The sequence below is a fragment of the Phasianus colchicus genome, chromosome 15 (assembly GCF_987193195.1).
Source record: "Phasianus colchicus chromosome 15, bPhaCol1.hap1.1, whole genome shotgun sequence".
NCBI lineage: Eukaryota > Metazoa > Chordata > Aves > Galliformes > Phasianidae > Phasianus > Phasianus colchicus.
In genome coordinates, this window is record NC_143450.1 from 18,256,069 (window position 1) to 18,279,062 (window position 22,994).

Consider the following 22,994-nt stretch of genomic DNA (forward strand, 5'->3'; position numbering starts at 1 on the left):
CTCACACCATCACCAGGGGAGGTTTCGGCACGGGCGGCACTGCTCTCACCTGGCCAGCACACGGGAGCTGCTGCTCTCCCACAAGCTGTGACTTGAGCCCAGAGCCGCCCGCCCGAGCGCAGCCAGCGCAGCCCCGAAGGAGCCGAACGGGTTGAGTGACTTTGCGCTGTGGGAGGAATAATCTCGCTGGGCTGCGGGAGCTGAGGCAGCCTGGTGGGTGAGGACGTCGGCACAGAGTTCCCCACGTCCCTCCAAGGTAAAACGGGATCGTAGTTGCGTTCGGAGGGCTTTTTATAGAGCTGCTGTCAAAACCGGTAGGCAGAGAGCTTAATTAGGACTGATCTTGGGAGCGAGGCGGTGCATGGGTGTGCGAGGGGCTGCTTGGAGCCGGAGCCGGGAGTAAACAGCTCAGGCTGATCTTATCGGGCTGCGCCCGCACCGTGCCGTGCCGCCAGGCGCCCGCAGAGCAGAGCAGGGCCGGGCCGGAGCTCCTCGGGGTGCTGCTGGGACGGTGCCCGCCCTGCCCCACCGCACGGTGCCACGCGGGGCTGCTGGGCACGGCCCCCTCGCTCCTGAATCAGCACTGACTCACCGCAGCTTGGATGGGAGTGCAAAGTAGGCATTTGCAAATGGGCTCGTGAGGCGCTGCCTTGCCATGTAGGTGGGATGCGGTACAGGCTCCAGCAGCCTGATTCCTCCTCCCCTCCGCGCAGGGTGCCTGCCTCAGCCCAACGCCCGTGTCTGTGCCATGTGGACGTCTCCGGCACGGCCGTGACGGCGGCTCGGTGCTGACGATGGACGACCTGGCTCTGCTCGACCTGCTGGAGTGCCCAGTGTGCTTCGAAAAGCTCGACGCCACGGCCAAGGTGCTGCCGTGCCAGCACACGTTCTGCAAGCCCTGTCTGCAGAGGATCCTCAAGTCCCAGAAGGAGCTCCGGTGCCCCGAGTGCAGGACGCTCGTCCTCTGCGGCATCGAGCAGCTGCCGGCCAACCTGCTGCTCATCCGCCTGCTGGATGGTGTCAGGTACGGGCAGAATGCGCCCCGCTTTGGCTCCATGCAGCGCTCAGGGTTCCTGTCCTCCCCCGCCTGCATCCGCAGGGCCCCGCGGGGTCTGCAGCTCGCCCAGCACCGGCCGCCCGCCGCCCCCAGGAGCCTCACGGACGGGGTAAGCAGCGCCCGCGCTCGTGGCTGTGTGAGCGCACAGCTCTGTTCCTGCGTGCCGCGGGTGCCAAACTGCCGTGCCAGCAATGCTGCACGGATGTTTGGAGTAAGAGAGATTGTTCTTTCGTTTGCAAATCTGGCCGCTGTTTCCTTGTGATATTTCTCTGTTTGGAGCTCATCGTAGCAGTAACTGTGCTGAGCCCCAGGCTCAGACAAACGCGGTTTGCCTTCCTCTTTACACAAACTTTGCTGCTTTTCTCTGGAGCTTTCAGGTCCCTCCTGACTTTCAGGGGGCGTTTCTGATGCTTTAACTTTCAGGCGACTCACTGGGTGTGATAGCCGTCAGATCAGTCACAGCAGGGCTGTAACTATCAGGGATGGAGAAAGGCACCTCAGTTTCTCCAGAATTAAAGAGGAAGGTAAAGAGACATTTGAGTCCCTAGCAAAACACCTTGAGATTCAGTGAACTCTACTTTCATCTAGGGAAGCTTTCCTCAGCTAATTTTAAAGCTGTAAGCTGTTCCTGTCATTTTCTCTAACAGTACAAAAGCTTTTTTGAAATAATTAGGATGTAGCATGAGACCTATGAAGGGAGCCTACCTCTGCCTGAATTTGGGGTTATATTTCTGAATTTCCTTTTCATCCACCTGCACTACTCTGTGCCATGTCTCTGATCAGCCCAGGGCACCCCTCAGCCCTGCAGACCCGCAGCACATCTGTCACTGCTGTGCCATGGAGGCCCCATGCCTCTGCCCAGCTGTGAGCTCTGTGCAGCAGGGGATGCGCACAGCCAGGGGCCTCAGTGCCACCAGAGGGTCTCCCCGCTCCAAGCCAACCTCCTGAGCTCATGGCCTGGGGCTTCCTGCAGGGCAACATCCAGCATGGCCCTGAAATGCACAGCAGAGCACAAGACTCAGTTGGAGGGCAGCTCGCCGCAAGGAGTGCAGCACACAGGTTGTAGCTTTCCTCTCAGCCCTTTCACATTCCTTTACCGGTGCTCAGGATGCTCAGGGGCAGCTGTGGGTGTTGCTCAATGGCAGCTCCCTGCTGGGGCTCCCAGAGCGTTCCCAGCAGTCTCACGGGTCGGGGCAGCACACAGCAGGGTGGCATTGCCATTGTCCAACCCTGGGCCAACTGCCAGGGCCACCAAACAGTGACAGCCCAGAGAGCCAAGGACCCTGTTCTCAGTCCAGAGTCAGCATCTCTCCACGGGCTTGGCTAAGGCAGCAGAAGTCCTTAATGCTGCTATTACTACTACTTTTACTATTATTATTGTCATTATAATTTAACAAACGCTGCTCTTCCAAAACAGAAATCTGGGCTCGCGATTATTTTTAGACTTCTTCTGTGGAAAAGTTTGAACTGAGCTGATTTACTTTTCCTCCACCATCCTCAAGGCTTTGCTAACACTCCTGGAATGACCCCATTACCAAAATCCCAAAGCGGGGCCAAAAGCACTCACTCTCAGCAGTGAAGCCAGCCATCCCACACGCGGGCAGCTCCCAGCACTCTGATGTCAGCCCCTGTGGCACTGTGCTCAGTCCCCAGGACCGTGGCTGTCCCCACCACCTCATGGGCAGCATATTGTGTCCCCATCCCCGCGGGGCTGTGTGGTCCCAAAGGGAACTGCCTGGATTGGCCGTAGCCATCCAGCAGTTGCTCAGGGAGTGCTGGGATTGCTGCAGGGCTTCCAGCACTGAGGCTGGGCTCCCATGGGACAGCCGCCCCCAAACAAACGCTTGCTCTATTTTTGGGAGCCCAGAGAACAGCTCTCTGCATCCTGCTCCTCACTGCTGCTCTCGCGCTGCTCCCCGGTGCAGCGCTCCCTGTGCTGGGAGGTGGTGGGGTCTCCAAAGAAGCACCACCCCCGCCTGCAGACTGCTGATTGCCATTGGGATGTGCACCACTTCATGCTACAGAGCAAATAAAATTAGCGCACACCGTGCTGTGCTGCAGCCTGGTGCACCATCAAGGCAGGATAGAGGACACATTTCGTTTTACAGAAAAGACCATCTATAAATAAACTTCCTTTACTCCGTGGAGCTGAGAAATCACAAGTTCGAGTGAAGTTTCGCCTCCCAGAGATGCTTTCTTGCCAGCTTGTTGCTCTTCATCCGCATAAGCATGATAAAAACACCAACCAAATCCCCAAAGCAAACCAAAGATCCGCACATCTTGGCGTGCAAAATGCCAGCAGGCCCAGCAGAGCTGCAGCACCACTGGGAGCACAGCACGCAGGCCAGGTGCTGCAAGGAGCCAGGAGTTCCAGCTGCAGCCCATCCTGAGCTCTGTCTTACCTGCCCATCAGCTCCCCTCTCACCCTGCCATGCCCAGCCCAGTTGGCTGCAGGTGGCAGTGCTGCGGGGCGCTGCCCAGGAGGCGGCGCAGGGAGGTCTGCCTGGGCCCCGGGACTTCACCGTCTGTGCTGAGGACAAGACTTTGGATTTTCAGGATCTCCACGTAATAAACCGTCTGGAACTCAGGAATGAAAGCATTTGCTAGGAGGTGAACGCACAAATAATTGACACTGAATCCTTTGAACTCCTCGGAGCCGCCCCTACCATGTGCAGGATGTGATTCTTGCTGCACCAAAGCATCCCTTTACCCAGCCCCAGCCCGGACATGTGAGCAGCAGGAGACTGCATGCTGCAGTTCAGCACTCCCAGCCAGCGCCCATACAGGGCAGTGAATGTGGGGGCCAAGGCAAGGCAAGGGCTCTGAGCCCTGCAGCCGGCCGGGACAGCACACCGCACTGCCTCACCTTCAGCTGCTCCCCGCAGGAACCGCGCACTGCAGCCGCCCCTCCTGCACGTCGTGGGAGATGGGCAGATAACAGCTCTCCAGGATAAAAATACATCGCACTCCAACGTTGCCACCTTCACATGGGCACTATATATAGAGCCTGCGCTCGGTATTTTCTGCTCCTCCAGAAACAGCTCCAGCTCCTTTCTGAATTTGACAGACAGGATTTGGATTGCTGGATCTTGGTGAAACCTCACTCAGAGCCACCTTCATGGCTGCATCCAGGAGGGGCAAACACATCTCCGACCCATCTGCAAAACCTCCTGGAAGAGGAGAGCTGGTCACTGTGCTGTCACAGGGCTGTTGTGCCAGGCACAGAGCTGCGGGGGGAAACCCAGCTCCATGCAGAGCCAGCCTGCCCCAGGCCATTTCCACCTGCAAAGTGCAGGGCTGCACTTTGCTATGCATGGGGTCTGGTGATGCTCTGGGAGGAGAGATTTGCCCCAGTTCTCCTCTGCTGCTCCCATCAGGGTGACCCAAGTGTCAGTCTTTACCTCGTAATTGTTCACTATTGCATGGTTTTTCCTCTGCACACGGTTTTAGCTTCTTGTGTCTATAGTAAAGGTCAGTCACATCCGTATCCATCACCCAACAATGCATACCCTAGAGAGCTGCATTCAACAGCGCTGCGCTCAGCTGTGGCTGTGGAGCAGAGCTGGAACTACACACAGCGTGGCACCAGGGCATCCATCTGTCCTGGGCAGAGGCAGCCACAGGCAGAACAGCACCGTGGAGCCATGGGGCAGGCAGGGTGCTGGGTTCCCCATGCAGAGCCCGCACAGCACTGTGTGCCTCCAGCAGCCAGGCGCAGCGGGGCCGGGCGCTCCTGGGCCACTCTGTGCACCGGGACAGCAGCAGGAGCCAGTTTCCCTGGTTCCACAAAATGAGGTGCTGAGCTGCAAATACATGAAAGTGTTTTAATTTGTTACCAAGGCAATGAGTCAGACTCAGATGGCAAGTCAGGAATAGAACAGCAGGATTTCTGCAGGGTATCGTGTTCACCTCTAAGCGCCGTGGTCAGCGAGGAGGCTGAAAGTCTGAGGCTCTTCGCCACTGCTGCCTGCCGTCACCTGGCTGCCACTTGGACACATGCAGCTCAGCACCTGCATGGGATGTGCTGCACTCCCTGGCATGGGCACTGCGACAGGCACGTTCACACTGGCTCTGCCAGGCGAAGCTCAGCAGTGCCCAAGAGAAGCACGGCTCAAGGCAGTGAGAATACCAGTGCCATGTTTTGGGCTGAGCTGTCTCTCACTCTGCTTTGGCTCTCCTTTGCTCTCCTCACAGGGGAATCTGCAGTGCTTGTCCCTCAGTGCAACGATTTGCTCTGCTGTTACTAATTTTCATGTGCTCAAACTCCACTTAGCCTCAGGACTGCACTGTGCGAGGCACCACACAACTGAGTGATGACAAATTTATAAGAAAACTTTTTCCTTATGACCTGTAAGTGGGTGATTGAGCCCAGCTTTTCATTCCTGGCCTAGGGAAGATTCCTCTTCTACCAATGCCAGGAAGGACAACACAGCTTGGGCGCTATTTCTGAGAGACAAATATGTCTCCTGTGGAAATCAGATCCCTTACGAGGTTTTCCTCATGGGTTCAGGACAACTGGGAACCCAGAAGTTCTGAATGGTTTTGCAGGGAAGGGAGAGCAAGCTTGCCTGCTGAGAAACCACATCTGCTGGGATCATGCATACCTTGGTTTCAGAGACAGTCAGACTCTTTTCGAAAGTGGAAGCACAGAAGGAGGAGAGCGGCTCCTTCATCCAGCTGCAGGCCTGGGCTACAGCGAGTGCAGCCAAGGGCATGGGGGCAGTGATTGTTCCAGGCCTGGCCTGTGGGTCAACCAAGGGCAGCACATCACACGTCACATATAGCTGAAAACTTACCATCAAAACATCTGCTAGGCAGAGGTCACAGAGGAATGGAGAGATGCACCATCCTTAAGCGAGCACTTTGCTGAAATAACACGAAAGCAAAGCTTTGCCATTGCAGGGCAAAAGCAAAGTGCGAGGTGCTGGCAGGTTTAACAAGAGGCAAGGACACGGAGAGGCACGGAGACATTGGCTTCCTGCAGCCTCATGAGCCACCGCCTCAGCCCCTCCACGACTCTGGCACTGCTGCACAGCACTGCCCCGCCACGGCCCGATGGGCACAGCTGACAGCACTGCAGCCAAGAGGGACACGCACGGGTGGAAAGTGCAGAGGAGCAGTGCTGGGGTTCCTCCCCACGTTGCAGGCAGGCACGGCGGGGCCACGTGGTCCCAAAGCAGCACGTCATGCTGGGGCATGCTGAGGGCTGACACATTTGTTTTCCATGCGGCTGAAAGCCGTGACACGCAGCGCAGCCGCCATCGCGGTGTGCTGACTGCAGCACCGACAGCCAGCTGAGAGCCACGTACAGCAGTGGTGCCCAAAGAGCAGAACCCTGGCCCTGCTCCAGCTCTGGGTCCCAGCTCAGCCCTCAGCCCCACATCACTGCCAGCTCTGTCTGCACCGAGGAGCACAGCTCTGAAACAAGGCCAGGCGCAGGTGGAATGCCTGCATTGTTGCATCTTGGCACCGGCTCTGCTCACCTCGAACCTCTCTTGTGGCTTTATATCAAGTGAAGCCTAATATGGCCTTGTCCTCTGCCACAGCTGCTGCGGCATCTCTACAGAGCCCCAGGGCTGGGAGCGGTGGCTCTGAGTCACAAACTGCTGCAGAGCCCTCGATAAGGGCTGCTCTATGCCTCCTGACATCACCGTCCCCATTTCCCATTCCTCCCTGTGGCCTGAAGCCACATCAACAGCAGGCACAGCTCAGAACGGGTTTGATCCCGAGGGTTGTGGGGCTGCAGGACACGGCTGCTCTCCTCACTCTGCTGCCCCTCGTGCTGTGCAGGCTGCTCCGTCCCCCTCCTCGCATCCCCACTTGCCCTTCAGTTTCTGAGCTGTGGGCCATGTTCCCATGCCTGGCTGCGGCCTCGGGCTTGTGCTTACAGCCCCCCATGCTTGCAGCCCCTATGCTTGCAGCCCCTCGTGCCCCACATGAACGCAGACCCGGCCTGGCGCTGGCTGGGAGCGGCTGCTGGCACCTGGCAGGTGGGAGCAGACCTGGGAGGGGAACTCAGAAACCACAGCTGTCTGAGCCCTCAGACGTAATTACCCGAGGAGATGGGAGCGACGGGTTTGCTTCGGATGGCTTTGTTCTGCGTGACGAGGCGGGAGTTATCTCCTCTGCCGAAAAGCAGAAGAACAGAATTGCGATGGCAATTAATTTACATTCAAATAGCTCCTTGCATCCGTCTGGATCCCGAAGAGCCCTGAGCACCGCGCTATCACAAAGGAGACGGGCAGCGCTCGTCCATCGCACCCGAGGGCGGGCAGCCTCGCTGGGGGCTCCCGCGAAGCCCGCCGAGGTTGGGACGCGGCGCTGATGGCGATCGGCCCCACGGAGCGCAGCTCCGCCTGCACAGAACGGGCCGGGAGCGGCGCGAGGCGCTGCGTGCAGCCCTGCAGAACCAACGGCTGCACGACGAGCCGCTGTCCCGAACCGCGCACACGGCCAACGCGGAGCAACGAAACTGGAAGATGCCCAGGACTGGATTTCTTCCTGGCAAAGATTACCGCTATCCTAGAAATAAACTGTTCCTCTCGACGAGGCTGCTGGGTGCTATGGGAATATTGCTGCACGGCCCGGATGCAGGGCAGCTCCGCAGGCAGCGCCCACACTGCCAGCACAGGCGGTGCTGCCGGGCGCAGGGCGCCGGTATGCGTTGCCTCTGCCAGCATCCAGCTGGACCCCGATCCCAGCACCGAGCCGTGCCTCCCCCGTGACCCGAGCAGCCCCACGTTCCTCTTGATATCTCAGTGCTGTGAGGATGTGCTCACGTTCACCCGCTGTCAATAGTGAGGAGGTTATAACGAGCCCATTGAAGATAATTACAGCGCACGTTTCTCCCAGCTATGAGGAGATGCTTTGAATCGCTCCCTTACACTCGCATGCATGTATTCAATTTGTGTCTTTGTTTGCTATGGAGGGAGACTCAGACGTGTTGGATGACTGCCTGGCACAGCTGATGCCAAATGCCGAAAATAATTAAACAATTCTCTCTCCCTTCTCAGCCTCAAATCCATCGGGTGGGAGCGGTCACCCACAGCACAGAGGGCAGAGAGGTGCTGTGCTGCTCCTGCTGTGGGTGTCCCCCAGCAGACCAAAATTCTGCATAGTTTTCGGATGCTAAAGAAGCATAGAAGCATTAACATTAACAATCAGATGTCTGCATGCACAAGTTCTGCAACAAGTTCCCATCCTCTGGAAGCAGTTCTGCCTTCCAGGAGCTCTTGCAGAAGAGCAGGAATTGTTCAGGATGTAATGACCCCTTCCTCACCCCCCAGGGCTGAGTTCTGCACAGACATCCCCATCCCACTCAGCACTCTTCTTCTTGCTGAAGGAAGAACATTCCAGGCTTCTCCACACTGTCGCTTGTTTGACTTTTCCCTGTAGTAACAGTTTTGCATTTCATTTCAGAGTTTCTCTTATTTTCAATACATTTCCATAACTTGTTCTCCGTTCCTTTTATGTTTGGCCTGTGCAACCACTCTCTCATCATCCCCGGACGTTTGTGTTCCTCCTCTACACGCCTGCTTCCACAGTTGGGTCCTTTTGTTTTTCTCCTAACACAGGTGCTACCCGTGCTGTGTCCATGGCGCATGGCTGGGCTGCCCTGTGCTGCTGTGTGGTTTTTGTGCTGCACAGGGCCATGCACTGCAAGGCCTTTGCAGTGTGTTTCCTCTGGCAGCACTGCTGGTTCTGTACTTCCAGCCCAGGCACTGAGTGGGGATCGCTGAGCAAAGCTCTCCTGAATTTGGTTGTTATGATTTCCCTTTTTTTTCACCAATGCACTTTCAGTGTTACTAAGCCAAGTGCATGTGTTTACTATTACTGCAAATTAACAGACAAGATGAGTCAATTAGAACAAAACATTAAACTAATTGCTTCCTGTTCCAAATGCTTTGAAGAAAATGCAGCACATAAATTTTTTTCTCCTCCTGGTTCCTTTCTCCTCCTGTCAGCATTTGGGAGCACTGGAAGATGTTCTCTTCCCCAGACTGCAATCCTCTCCTGTGCTCCTTTGGTCACCCCAAACAAACCAGTGCTGTGTTTCTGTCCTCCCCTTCTTGCTCTCCCAGAGGTCCAGGCAGGGCAGGTGGTGTGTGGACCACTCTGGGGAGCTGATGTGAGCCCAGATGGAGCTCACCTGACAAGTGATGGGACTTCATTGTCCAAATACAGACTGTGCTAAAGTAGCGGAGTTATGTGACCAATGCCCCAGGAGGATGCTGGTCCCCCAGCTCTGAGTGCTGCCATCCTAGCAGCAGCCCCATGCAGGGCAGCAGCCGGCAGCTCCATCCATGGGCACAGCACAGCTCTGCCTCACTGCCTCGCTCCGTGCTTCACACAACATGGCAACGTTACAAAGAACTGAAAGCACAAACAGGGGCTGCTCCGTTGTTTTAGGATGTGCTGCTGTGGGACAGAGGACTGTGCTCAAGGGACCTCCATCAGTCCTCTACAGCACTAAAAGCAAGCCTTCCAGTTTGCTGATTTCCAAAGGCACATCTCAGATTGCTCAGCAGAGCACAGACGCACTGCAGGATGGGCACCTGCTGCAGCTGCCAGCCCCCCCTCCCACAGCATCACAGCCAGGGTGGGCCTGCCTTCATTCAGAGCAATGGTCTGCTGCCTGTTGTGTTAAATTGAGTTTTCTGGTGTGGATAAAGGTCAGGAAGGCTGTTATTTTAAATGAACTTTATGGGTTTATTTCGATGACAGTCCCTCACATCTGCTGGCTCTGGCATCTCTCTTCTTTCTCATATTATACCATGACAACAGTAACATTAAGAAGCTTCTCTTCCTGTAATCCAGACTGAGGACCAAAATCTTAAGGGCTCTTCCCCAGCCCCGTGCTGTTGGGCACTGCAGGTGGCAGCTGCTGGGAGCTGCACAGCTGTTGCCAGCTCTGGCCACACCAGAGCAGAAACACCCAAATTCATTCCCAGAGAGATTTTATTAGAAGGGAACTTACAGCAGGCAGTAGGATCCCGTGGGATGACTACATTAAGGCATTAATTGTTCCTTAATATTCTCAGACAAGTTCAGCCTGCTTTTCATCTGGATACACATTTAGAAGAAGTATTTTGGAGCTCGATTTCATTAGAAAAAGACATCAAGAAAGGATGGGGGCAGTTGGTCGCACAAATGCATGCTTCAGCCTTCTTATCCCTCTGCCTTTTTCCCAGCAATGACAAATGCTTGTGGAGCTGTGCCTGCGCTGAGCGCCGCTGCCCGGCTGAGCTCTGTGCTGTTCCTCGTCCCGCAGGTGCCGCGAGCCAAAGCGCTGTTCTCGTACCGGGGGCACAACCCCGGGGAGCTGCGCTTCAACAAGGGGGACGTCATCGTGCTGCTGCGGCAGCTGGACCAGAATTGGTACCTGGGGGAGCTGAACGGCGTCAGCGGGGTCTTCCCAGCCAGCTCCGTGCAGGTCATCAAACAGCCGCCGCTGCCGCCGCCCCTCTGCAGGGCTCTTTACAACTTCGATCTGAGGAGCAGGGATAGGAGTGAGAACAACGACTGCCTGTCATTCCACAAGGTAACACCGCCCTGCGGGGGCTGGGCGGTACGGGCCGGGCCGGTGCTCTTTAGATTGCATCGCATTCTGCTGCCTCGCAGCACTATAGCAGCTCTACGCTGAGAGCCGGGAAGGTTTCAAGCCCCACCAGACACTGACAGCAGTGACTAAAGCCAGCTTCCCCCAGGGGGGTGCACGGACACAGAATGAGAGCATCCTGGGAGAGGGCAGTGCGACCCTGAGCAGCCATTTCAGGCCCCGGTTTGACTGATGGAGTTGATGAGCAGCAGCTGCTGGTGGCAGTTTGCTCTCCCACCAGATCACTGAAAGAGAGCCTAAAAAGATGCCCAGTGACATCTCAAAGAAATTCGCTTGCAGGTCTGAGAACTCTTCTCTTACACAGCCTAGACACATTCAGGCAGCCCGCTGGAGGCACACGCTGCAGAGCAGGACCTGAACTTTTCCTGTATTTACTTTCATTCCCCAAAGTCTGCAGAGCTCGGGTTTGCTCTCAGCTAGAGGATATGGCTCTCAGTGCAACTGCTCTTCCCAGCAGTCAGCTGTCCCTGTGCTGCCAGAAGGAGGTGAGGCAGTGCAGAGCACAGCAGAGAGCAGTGCCTGGAGGCAGCAGTGTCCCTGCAGAAGCCACCATCCCTCCCCAGCACAGCACAGATGCTCCTGCACTCTGGCCAGCTGGAAGCAGAGGCACAGGGGCAGGTCTGGGCTCCAGCGGGTCAGGGCTGAGTGTGGAGTGAATGCAAGGCAAGGAGTCAAAGATTCTGGAGTTCCCTGTGCCTCCTGACCAAGAAGAGGAGCCAGAGGAGAGAAGCAGTGCAGAGCAGCGCTGCATGTAGGAGCACCAAAACCTCTCTGGGATGCCTGCTCCAGTGCTCCGGCTGCACCTGCCTGCCATGCAGCACAGCTCGAGCTCATTCTTCAGAAGCAAAGCTGGCTGTTATGCAGACCTTCAAAAATCTTCCATCTTCTTGTGGCTGCCTGCAGCCCTGCAGTGTCCCTGATCTGGCAGCATCCCCATACTGGGAAGAACCCCACCCCTGCCTGTCGCCCCACCTGCCACCCACCCCTGCCATCATACTTCCAACACCTGCGCCGCAATAGCATCAGGCAATTTCAGCTCCTGAAGTAATGGGCTGAGGGTTGTGGCAGTGTGATCCTTACTGCCCCACCACACACACTGACCTTTTCCTTGGTTTGGAGCTAAAATGCCATTTTTGTTATTCATTCTGGGAGTGGTGATTGCAGAGACATTTCCACAAGGTGGGAGCCTCCAAACAGCACCTCTGTGTCTCCCATCCCCTTCGCCAGGCTCATGCCCATGTCCGCATTCAGCCACGCTTGCACCCTTAAACAAAAACCACGCTTGAGCATTGTGCTGAATAAGGACTTGTGTTTGGGAACAAAGACACACGAGAAGGAGCAGAGGGTTGGCAGGGGAGCAGCACTGAGGTGCAGCGTTGTGAAATGTGGGGCGAGCCGCCCGCTAACAGCGCTCTGCCTTGCAGGGAGACATCATCACCGTCATCAGCAGAGTCGATGGCAACTGGGCCGAGGGCAAGCTGGGCGACAAAGTGGGCATCTTCCCCGTGCTGTTTGTGGAGGTGGGTACAGCCCTGGCACGGCACCACAGGACTTTGCACTGTGGGGAAGGCGGGGGCAGAGCATGGGCAGCAGGCAGAGCCCAGCTGAGCCCTCACAGCTCCGCTCCGAACACAAATTGTGCTCCTGTGGTGCAGCTGCAGAGTGGGAGTGTGGCACCAACAAGAATTCCTCGAAACAGAATTAACACTTATAATCACCATAATTATAGCAAGCACCTCTTTGTGGCTGTTTTATAAAAGGGCAGCAGTAGAACGTCCTGTTTGAAGCACTAATATATTTGGTAAAACATCTTTTCATTTAATTAAATTGTTTTAACTCATTTAAGCCTGACGTTAACAGAAATGAGCCAGGCAGGGCCACACAGAGCCACCGAGGAGTTAGGAATTAACCATAGAGGAGCAGCGGTGTGTCTGCTCTGAGAGGCACGGGGCTTTCCTGGCTTTGATGCTCCCATCTGTGCCCTTTAATGGGCTCTCTGCTCTTAGAGAAGGCAGAGAAGTTGGGCTCTGGCTGCGGTTTAATTGCACAGAGAAATGACGCTATGACCAGCCTGTATGTGTACATGTGCACACATGATTCTTTTTAAACCTCGCTGTAAGAAGTGAGGAGGAAGGAAATGAACAAATAATCCGTGCAGCAGAATGACAGCACTGAGCAGCAGCTCCCTGCCCCACGCCAGCCGCTGCCATTCATCCCCAGCCGGGCGCATTGCCTCACATGAGTGGGTGAGAATCTCCAAGTTTTGCAATTTGTTCATGTCAGCAGTAAATCATGATTAATTCCTCTGGCAGTCATCCTGGTGAAAAACACTGTCACCACATGCCCTATGTATTAATGCTGTAGTGATCAGCAGTTTCCAAGAAATACTGCTTGAGCGTTGCCTCTGTATGCTCAGGGCTGGGCCCTTCCCACAAGCACTTCCAGTACGAGGCTGGGCTCTGCTCAGGAGCAGCATCCCATGAGTGCCATGGGCTGCAGGGGCACAGCGGGCTCCAGCCTTGCTCAGAAGCCACAGGCAATGGGGGCTCGATGGCAGCGCCCGGCTGTGTGAGCAGTGTGTTTTCCAAACCAGTTTTAATTTGGCTGCCAGCTCTGCGCTGATAATTTGGTGTTCAGAACTTGTTGCTGAAAGCACGGCAGGGAAGCACTCGAGCTCCATGTTCCATAGATGCCCATGAAGCCGGCTGCGTCCTGCCTGCGGCCGTGCTGCTGAGGAGGACCTGCAGCAGTCCCCGGGCCTTCCCTGTGTCTCTTGCAGCCAAACACGACAGCACGGCAGCTCCTGCAAAGCAGCAAAGGCTCCTGGCCCACCCCGCTCCGCTGCACACCGCTGAGCGTGGCCTCCCCGAAGGCGCAGGGCCAGGAGCTGCACAAGGCGCCCGATGCCCGGCGCAAGAGCCTGCGGCCCTTCTCCATCACCACGGCCCTCAACACGCTGAACCGCATGGTGCACGCCCCTGCCGACCGCCCCGCGCTGCGCATCAGCTCCCCGGTGCTCATCAGCTCCAGCAACCCCAGCGTGGCCGCTGCCGGCAGTGAGGATCCGCCCCGCGGGACCCCCGCCCAGGTGAGGCTGCTGCGGGTCCGCGTGGGGCGGGCGGCCAGATGGAGGGCGTGTGATGGTGTGGCACTGGTAGCACCTGGGGGATGACAGCACAGCAGGCTGCTGGGGACACTTTTGAACAGGGAAGGTCAGTTCTTAGAGCCCAGGGACCCCGGGAACCTATAGAAAGTAAGGGACTGGAGTTCCCTCCTCGGAGATCTCCAAAGCTCCTTGACGTGGCCCTGGGCACCTGCTCTGGGTGGCACTTGGGGCAGGAGGAGGCTGGGGGGCCCATGGACCATGCCATCGTCCTGAGCCCCAGCATAAAAGCCTGACTGAAGCCCCTATTTTGGTAGAACCCATCTGCTGAGCTCTCCTTGGAGGCTGCTGCAGGCTTCTGCACGAAGGGCAAATGCAACAGTGTGAGAGCACTTACAGGAGCAGTGCCCTCCCCTCCTGCTGCTTCCAAGTGGTGGTGTCAGCCCTCCTGGAAACTGGGGTTGCTGCCCTATCCTGAATCCACTGCTGCTGCAGCTCTCTGCTTCCAGACTGATGGCTCCTGTACACTGGCAGTCCCTGGGCAGCCCTCCTGCCTGCAGCACCCAGGGGTGCAGGCTGACCCTGGGAGCGCGTCCTCTGCCGGCTGCAGGGGCAAAGAGCCTCACTGCTGCTTCATGCTCCGTCTGAAGATCTCAATAGAGGATCTTCACAGATCATCTGCAATGGGAGGAAAAAGGTTGTGTTTAGATTTATGTGGCATCTTTCACACTGAAGGCTGCTCCAACGTTTTATAAAGCAATAAGCCAGCCCCCGGCAGTTCGGTGTCCGCACAATAAAACCCAGCAGGCATTTTGTGCTTAGCATTAGCCTGCAAACAGCCCTGGATATTAGGCCCTCTTTTATGTGAGTGGAAATGAAGCCCTACAATAGAACCATAATTCAATTGAAATGGTACTGTGTCTCATGACCCCAATATAATTTTACCAAAAGTGTCTCGGTGTGAGCTATTGTCAACAGCATAAGTAGCAGCACAGATGCGTTGATGTGCTGCCTGTTCAGGTTTCCTTCCTTCTGAACAACCATTTTTCTCCTGGGGACACACAGGGGTCTGTGTGCTGTGCATTGGCTGGTTGGTGTGTGAGCACAGTGCCCAATGAGGCACAGCCACAGTGCTGGGGTGGTGCTGGGGGGTGGGAGATGTTGGGGGGGTGGGAGCCCAGAAACATAACAGAAGAGGCAGCAGTTCCAGAAGGGGTGCAGAAGCCCTGGGAGCGGTGTGGAGCAGTGACAGGAGGATGCTGGAAGGTGTGGAAGGGCTGTGCTTCCAGGCACATCACTGTGTGCTTCAAGGTATGGGCAGTGCCAGCCTACAATGCTTTACTGTCTCCTGCCCGAAACATTGTTTCTGTCCTGCTCTGTAGGCTGTGAACCCTACTTTCCTAAGTGCCACTGAGAAGCACTAACTGTAACTTGATTCTAAAACAGGTGCCCCACACTGGGTCCCTGTGTTGTTCCCTAAAGCACTGTCTTCTAAGCAGACAAATTGTTTCCCTCTCTTTCCCTTTTTCTCTCCATTTCTAACTCCAGCAGCAGCACAGCACGTTGCTGCAGGACTGTGCTGCCCTGTGTTGCTCATCCTGTGCTGCACTGCTGGGCACACACAGCAACCAGCCACAACAGCTCAGGGAGTTCAAATTCAATTGTTTTGCTTCTGCAGTTTGAAAGATTTGCTTTCAAGACCAAAGGCAGGGTTCATCTTCCCTAGAAAAGTCTGTTCTCGTTGAATGACCTTGCGCCTCATTTGCTGGATCCATCTGCAACTCAGTGAGGTTCTGTGTCTCTTTTTTGTCTTTTTGGAAGCACGGATGAAGCCTGTCCAGTGATTTCAATGGTTTCTCCAGTGGCTAAAATAAGCCCCTCTTCATATTAACATACTGCATTGTTTCCTCTCGGTAGGTCAGTGCATCCTACTATCCTGCTCCAGGACCACTGAGGCACTCGGCAGCCATTGTCACTCTGCCCCACCTGCAGCATCACCTCTCAGCCAACCTGTACGTAATGTGAATCGTGCTGGGGGGTCACACAGCACTCCACACTGCATCCATCCCTGTTCCCATCCCAGCTGCTCCCTGGGCTCCTGCCTGCAGGAGGGGCATTGGGGTGCAGGGCTGTGTGCCTGGGGCTGGGGCCGTGCATGGGTGTCTGCAGTTCTGAGCAGGAGCTGCACAGACTGCTGGGGCAGCTGACCCTGAAGGTTGTTGTAGGGGGATGGAAGAATTTAGGTACAGTACTGGAAAGATTTGAGACAGATTCTGACCGTTCTTGCTGCTGCTGCCCAGGCAGAGCACACATCTGCACTCCTCATGGTGCTTTGCCTTAGGCCAGGTGCTCGTTAGTCCTCCATCCCTTATGCCAGTGGGTACCTGCATGGTACGGTGGCACAGCAGCATTCCCATTGCTCATTGCCCTTGGCTGGTTGCCTACTGCTTCTGAGAAAGATGCAGTGACAAGATCTACTTTTCTTCAGTCCTGTTGGCCCTCCTTTTATTCATATCCCCTCTGGTCAAACCCTGCAGGCAGCCTCTTCCCTGTGAGTTATCTCTGCAGCACCCCATGAGCTGTGCAGGGCTGCAGGGGGACTCCCGGGCACGCAGTGCCCACAGCACACAGCCCCACACTGCAGGCAGTGCTGCAGGCACTGGGCACAAGGACAAGGCCCCCCCACGTCCCCGTGTCTCCACAGCTGCACGGCTCTCCACCCCATGTGGCACACGGCCCTCATGAGCTGAAGCTGCAGAAGGGTGAAGGGGTTCACATCCTGGGGCAGCATCACAACGGCTGCCTGCAGGGCGCCCTGCTGGCCACGGGCAGGGCCGGCATCTTCCCCAGCAGTTCCTTTGCTTCCCTCCTCAGATCTGTTTTTCCTTGCATGGAACCAAAGCAGAGGGGTGGGGATCTGTAGGACGTGGCTTTCTTGCTTCTGCAGTGATGTCACTGCCTTTAGAGCAGGCATTTAAATGGTGGAAGCCATGGATACAACTGAGTGAATGCATTAGGAAGAGCAATCATTAAAATATACGCTTACTTTAGGTGAGAAAAAAATTGCCCGTGCCCTCAGTTTCCCTGAAATAAACCCAGGTTGGGCAGAGACCTGGCCGTGGGTTCACAATGCACAGTGTCTGCAAAGGGAATGTGGGGGAGACGTCAGGAAACCTCACCCTGGATTCGCACTGAATTACTTGGAGCAGCGGCGCCCAGCCCTGCAGGGAGGTGCCTGCACGGACCCCACCTCACCGGGACCGGAGCCGGCCTGCGGCGGAGGACTTCGCCGCGCTGAGCTCCGTCCGCACGCACCGCCGCGTTCCTCCACCACCAGCTGACGTTCTGCTCCTTTGCCAACAGGAAACCGAGCGTGCCCGACTCGAAGCTGCCCTCGCTGTACGCCTCGTGGACGCTGTCGGCCTCCTCAGTGTCCTCCCAGGGCAGCGCATCAGAGAGCGCTCAGCGCCAGAGCCGTGCGCTGAAGGCAGCGCTGCCCGCGGGGCACACAGCTCTGCGGCGCGGCCGCGGCTGCACCAGGAAGAGTGAGTGCGGGTGGGCGCTGTGATATGGGCAGCGCAGCCGCGCTTGGGATGGGTGCAGGCATCCCTGAGGTGCTGCCAACTGCTGCTATGGGGAGCTGCGAGCCCTGGCTGTGCAAACAGCGCTGGGAGCTGCGTTAGGTTTGGTCCACAGGAGAGAGGTTTGGGGATTGTTGCAGAGGACCTGAGAGCTCTGCGTGCACAGGCAGTTACAGGAGGTTAAATTAAGGTATTATCAGGAGTTATCAAGAAAGAAGCTCAGAACAAAAGGGTAAAACTCTGCAGTGCCATTGTAGGAGTGCTGGTGAGCTCATATCCTGAATACTTCTCATATTCTGATAACTCAAAGAGAATAGAGTAAAATTAGAAATAAGCATAGGAATGATGAGCAAGAGAATAGAATAATTCTATTTCAGGAGCCAAGTTTTACAGCATGGAAATATCCAAGGTGCGTGAAGTCATGAATAGGCTGCAGGTGGAAAGGTACGCTGCCTCGGAACAGATTTCTGAATGTGTTGGAGCAGCCACAGCACGCTTCCAGGTTGGGGTGCAGATGGGCAGCGATGCTGGCTGGTTCATTTGCAAGAGCCACTGTCAGAGGCTTTAGACTTAAAAGCTATTTTGCTGTAGAGAACCTCACGCACCTGTGGTGGCTCTTATTAAAAAATCAATCTTGTAAACAGCGAGGCACTGCCAAGGAAATTAAGTGTGCGACTTCCAGTGCTGCAGCCTGGAAAGCAGCTGCCAGATGGAGCAGGCAGTGCAGAGCAACCAATGGCAGCAAACCATGGGGGAGGGCTGGGGTGCAAACTTACAGATGTGCTTGGCCAAAAGCACAACGGCAGAAGATGGGAAATGCCAGGTCTGTGGGGTGCTGCTTCCCCCATGGCACCTGGGCTCAGTGCAGGAGCACGCAGGGCCGGGCAGTGCTGGGAGTACGTCCTGCAGGGCCGTCTGTCCCCACTGCATGCGGCTGCCCCGTGCCTTCCCGCTGGGACCCCGCTAACCATCCTCCCCTGCCCCCCCCTATTCTCGCCCCCAGATGGGTCCCTGCAGAGGCCGGGGCAGGCAGGGCTGCAGGCTGCCAGCTCCCTCCGCCGCGTTCCCACGGCCGGGCTGCAGCCGTACCCACATGCTGGCAGCTCACCGCACAGCAGCCCCGCTGCCGGCACAGCCGAGATGGGCACGAGGCCCAACTTCTCCCATGAAGCCCTGCCAGCACTCGTGGTCAGAGGAGGGGAAAGCAGGACTCCATCTGTCTGCAGTTCGGTGATCCTGGACACCACGGAGCCTCTGGCAAAGAGTGAGTCGGTGCCCCGGCCGCCCGCATCAGCCCCGCCATCCATCCTGGTGAAGCCGGACACCTCCCGTAACAGCAGTGACAAGGTACAGAGTGCTGCCCACAGGCTGATGGGTGCTGCTGGGGTTGGTGCCTGCCTTAAGCTGACTGATATTGGTGCTGCTGGCTCTGCTGTTCGAATTAAGCCCTTCAGAAAGGCAAAGTGCTGCAGGGTGTCCTTCAGAGGGGGCCGGTGTTCATTAGTTCAGTGGCAGTGATCAAACTTTGAGGCTTTCTGAGGTCTTATATGAGGCATGAATCTCACTGGGGTCCCCATAAATCGCAGAACCATTAAGGCTGGAAAAGACCTCTGATATCTGCAAGTCCAACCCCAACCCACCCCCGCCATGCCCATGGACCATAGAATGGCTTCGGTTGAGAAGGATCCCAACCCCCAGACCACTAGTAGAGCCACCAACTTCCAACCATGTCCCCCCATGCCACATCTCCACAGTTCTGGACCACCACCATTGTCAGTGACTGCCCCTCTGCCTGGGCAGCTTGCTCCCACACCTGACTGCTCTTTCAGAGAAGTAATTTCTCCTTATCTCTCGGGTACTGAAAGAGCAAACACCAGAGCTGGGTGCGGAGCCCTGCAGCGGGCTGCTCCCTGCAGAGCCGGACAAAGGGAACACCTTCCTGCCCTCGCCCCGATGACAGCTCTCCCCCCCCAGGGCACCCAATAGGTCCGTGGCTGACAGAGCAGGGTTTGGGGCTCCTGGCGCTCAAGGCGGGCGCCATGCCGCCCCTGACGGTGACACGATGCTCTCCTTACAGCAGGTGAAGACGGTGCGGTTCCAGAACCACAGCCCGCCGCCCAAGCGGCACGGCCCGCAGCCCTCCCCGCGCCTGCCCCGCAGCAGCACCGACTTGGTGCTCACAGCTGAGCCCCCGCCGCCCGAGGGGAGCCCCGAGCCGCCCACACTGCCCTCCCCACGCCTGGGCAGCAGCCCCCTGCACCCCCGCAGAGCGCTGCACCCGCGGGCGGCATCGCTGGAGCTGTCAGCGCCGCTCACCTTCCCGGTCAGGAAGAGCTACAGCAGCGTCTCCGCCAACTGACAGGTAGCGCCCGCAGCCCCGCGCCCATCTGCGCCTCCTGGCGGTGGTGCGGAGCTCAGGGACCCAGGAGCTGCACTGGGCCGGGTGTGCGGTGACACGGAGCGGCTGCTCCGCGCAGGGAACGGGGATGAAGCGGGAGAGGGGAGGACGGGCACAGCGGGAACGGCGCTGCGTGCTGTGACCTCCCTGGGGCCGCAGCTGTGCGCACGGGGATCCAAGCAGCAAACGTCACCTTCCTGCAGGATGGGGCTCCGGCTCACGTGCTCGTTATTTGCGTTAAGACCAGCCCTGCCCATCTGACACGATGAACATCGGATCCAAAACTGCTGTAAAATCACATCCATCGTTAATCATGCACCAAACCCGTGGAATTAGCTTTGTTGGTGACCCAAACTCACCACAGCCCTGGAGCAGCCCCAGCAAAGGAGCCTTTCTTTTGGAACAGAGGGACTGACAACCGTCCGTTATCCCACAGCCCTGCACTTGGCTCTCTCAGACCCTTTCTCTTTAAGCAGCAGAAAGGGATTTCCAGCAGCACAGCCAGCAGCACTGCATCCTTTGCCCGCTGCTCTCAGGTACAAGGGGCAGTGCAGGCAGAGAACAGGCCGGCTCTCAGCAGTGCCCTCAGTGTCACTGCACAGCCCTGAGCAAACACCGGTGCTTCGCCGAAGGTTCCTCTCATCCCCTTAAAAATAAACCAGAAACCTCAGCAGCTCTACAGCCTGGAACAACTGCCCCTCTCCCAGACACGTCCAGAGATGAACAGAACGCATTACGCCCCAGGCCATCCATGACAGTGATTTAGCCACACAGCAGCCACGCAGCGCTCCTACCAGCCTCTGCTCAGAACAGCACTGCCACAGAGCACCATTCCCCTCTGCCAGGACAAACAGCACCAAGGCAGCACTGCACAGAGAACACTGCAACGCTGCGCAGCCCGTTGCGCGGTGCTGACACTTCACACAAAGTGCTCCCAACCCACTGGGTGATGGCAACCACTGAGCATCCATCCAGCTGCTGGGGGAAGGAAAGGCTCTGCCACTGCATGTGAACAGCCGTGGGCAGTGATGGGGAAAGGCACCGAGTGGAAAGGCTGCTTTGCTAAGAGCAGGAGGCCATTCTAGGACAGATCCCGGAGCTCCTTGCACAGGGTGTCACTGCTTTGATGCTACTCCCTCATCCAAAACGTGGAGGGAAAGACAACTGAAAACAGGGCACCACTTACAGCAGCAGCTCTCATCAGTGCTGTCAAGCTGCTCCCAACTGCACGCACCTTCCACCACTTCCAAACTGCAGTGAGGGTGAACCCAGCTCCTCACAGCACCTGGGCTGCATGCTGCACCGTGGGATGAAGGCTCACACAGGTGGAGGATGTTCCTCCCAGCCCCAGGCTGAAGGAGAACCCCTGTAGGAACTCCAGGAACAGTGCCAGGGGCTGCCAGCAGCAATACTCCAAGGCCCTGGAACTGCTTCCAAGCGTTTTATTACCCAACCTGATCCTGTTTAGTCTTCCTTAAGCCACCAAGGCAGCACCCAGAAAGGCAAAAACCCAGCCCAGAGCAGCAAGCCCACATGTATATTTATCAGTATTTTAGAGGGCTTACTCATTGCTGAATGGCTCAAGGTTCATTTGTGCAAAATACTTATATCACGCATAATTATAGCTATATAGACTTTAGGTTTCCCTTTTCCTTTTCTCCTCCCTCCCCAATTACCCCTGGGCTCAGTATTTCCCTAAGAGGCCACATTTCAGAGCAGGCAGCACTCAGCCCAGCTGCATGGCTGGACCCCCACACCCCCACGGGTGCTCTCAGGGTACAAGGGGCCACGCACTGCTGACAGGTGGACAAAGGACCATTTGTACCAAACCTCTGACCTAAATGCCTTCTGAATTCATGAAGGGTCAGACAGTAACTGACTGTGCTCATCAGGCCACAAATTTTGATGTCTTTCTGCATTGAGCCCAGCAAATGTTGCAGGGAAATGTAACAGTCTTATTACTATGAATGAGAGCACAGCATGGACTGTTTTACATGTGTATGTTTAGAAACAGGTATATATAATCTTTTCTTATTTGGTGATGGGCAGGAAGAGCAAACAGAACACTGACATTTACCTTAGGGGTGAAAGGCACCTGCACAAATTCAGCAACGCTCAATATTTTTTTCCATGATGTGAAGTTCATTTTTTAAAAAGGCTTTTTCAATTTAACATACCACTAAGGAGAAGAATGAACTCAATAAACAAAAAGATATTCGTTTCCTGGTTTGTATTCATCTTCAAATATTTGTTTTCTATTTCCGTAACTGAAAAACAAAGGTTTGAAAACACAGTTAAGTTTACAAACGTTTACTTATGTGTGTCTGACAGCACGGCCCTCTGCAACACGCAGGTGGGGTCAGAGCAGTCACTGCACGGTGCAGGCAGAATGGAGCTGCAGCACAGCAGGACACACACAGGGCAGAACAGAGCTGCAGCGTGGGCACAGCACACTGTGCACCAGGCAGGTGTGCATCCCATCCTGCAGGGCTGCTGCACTGCTGTTACACCACATGCACACCCAACCCCACGCCGTGGGGTGGGAAGCGGGAGCCCACACACACTGCAGGCATGCACTGAGCACCATTCCACTCACACAGCAGACCTGGAGAAAGCAACACAATCCCCACTCTAAGAGAAGACACCCATCTGCTGCCCAAGGAATAAAATATGAGAAGCAGCAGACTTCCTCCCGTAGACACGTATCTTACACCTGTGGCAGAAAAGCTGCAGTGGGGGGGAAGTCGGGGCTGCCCAAAGCCCTGCATGGAGCACAGAGCCAGCACAGCACTCCCAGTGCCACACAGAGCAATGGGAGATCCTGCACTGACCTCCCCACAGCCCCACACTGCTGATGGAGGCACTGAATGCTGCCCACCGCTGTGCCCAGGAACTCACACCAAAGGTCAGGCAATGCTTCTAAGGTGGGGAGGCAGCACTGAAGAAAAACTGTTACTGCTTTAAACAAAATAACGATCCCACACAGACTGCTGCTGCCACAGTCAATAATTCTCTCCTCTGCTAGGAGAACCTGCAGGGATTAATAAACTCTGAGCTGAATTCCTGAGCAAAAGGGGATCACGCATCAGAAACATGGTACTGCAGCACGATGTGCAATGCTGAGCAGTCGTTGCCATCACCCAAATGGTTTCCATATGGATTTTTTATACTATATCATCTATAATGGTAACCAAGGATCAGCTCCTAACCTCAGCCATGGCTTCAGAGCAGGAAGA

The 22,994-nt window shown here is 56.1% G+C and overlaps 1 protein-coding gene across 4 annotated transcripts; it reads left to right on the top strand.

Annotated features, from left to right (window-relative positions):
* The first annotated feature begins 174 nt into the window (after nucleotides 1–174).
* On the top strand, nucleotides 175–21,767 carry SH3RF2 (SH3 domain containing ring finger 2). Of its 4 annotated transcripts, none has more exons than XM_090150907.1 (9): nucleotides 175–256; nucleotides 714–1,166; nucleotides 10,329–10,598; nucleotides 12,101–12,196; nucleotides 13,456–13,764; nucleotides 15,697–15,791; nucleotides 17,143–17,324; nucleotides 18,364–18,707; nucleotides 19,438–21,767. In XM_090150907.1, exons 2-9 carry the CDS (start codon nucleotides 795–797, stop codon nucleotides 19,717–19,719), a joined length of 1,950 nt encoding a protein of 649 aa, XP_090007033.1. In that variant the 5' UTR covers nucleotides 175–256; nucleotides 714–794; the 3' UTR covers nucleotides 19,720–21,767. The 4 variants fall into 4 exon arrangements, with proteins under 4 accessions (XP_090007033.1, XP_090007034.1, XP_031453795.2 ...); XM_090150908.1 differs by lacking the exon at nucleotides 175–256 and having other exon boundaries at nucleotides 370–1,166; nucleotides 19,438–19,722; nucleotides 19,962–21,767; XM_031597935.2 differs by lacking the exon at nucleotides 175–256 and having other exon boundaries at nucleotides 370–1,166.
* Nucleotides 21,768–22,994: the final 1,227 nt, after the last annotated feature.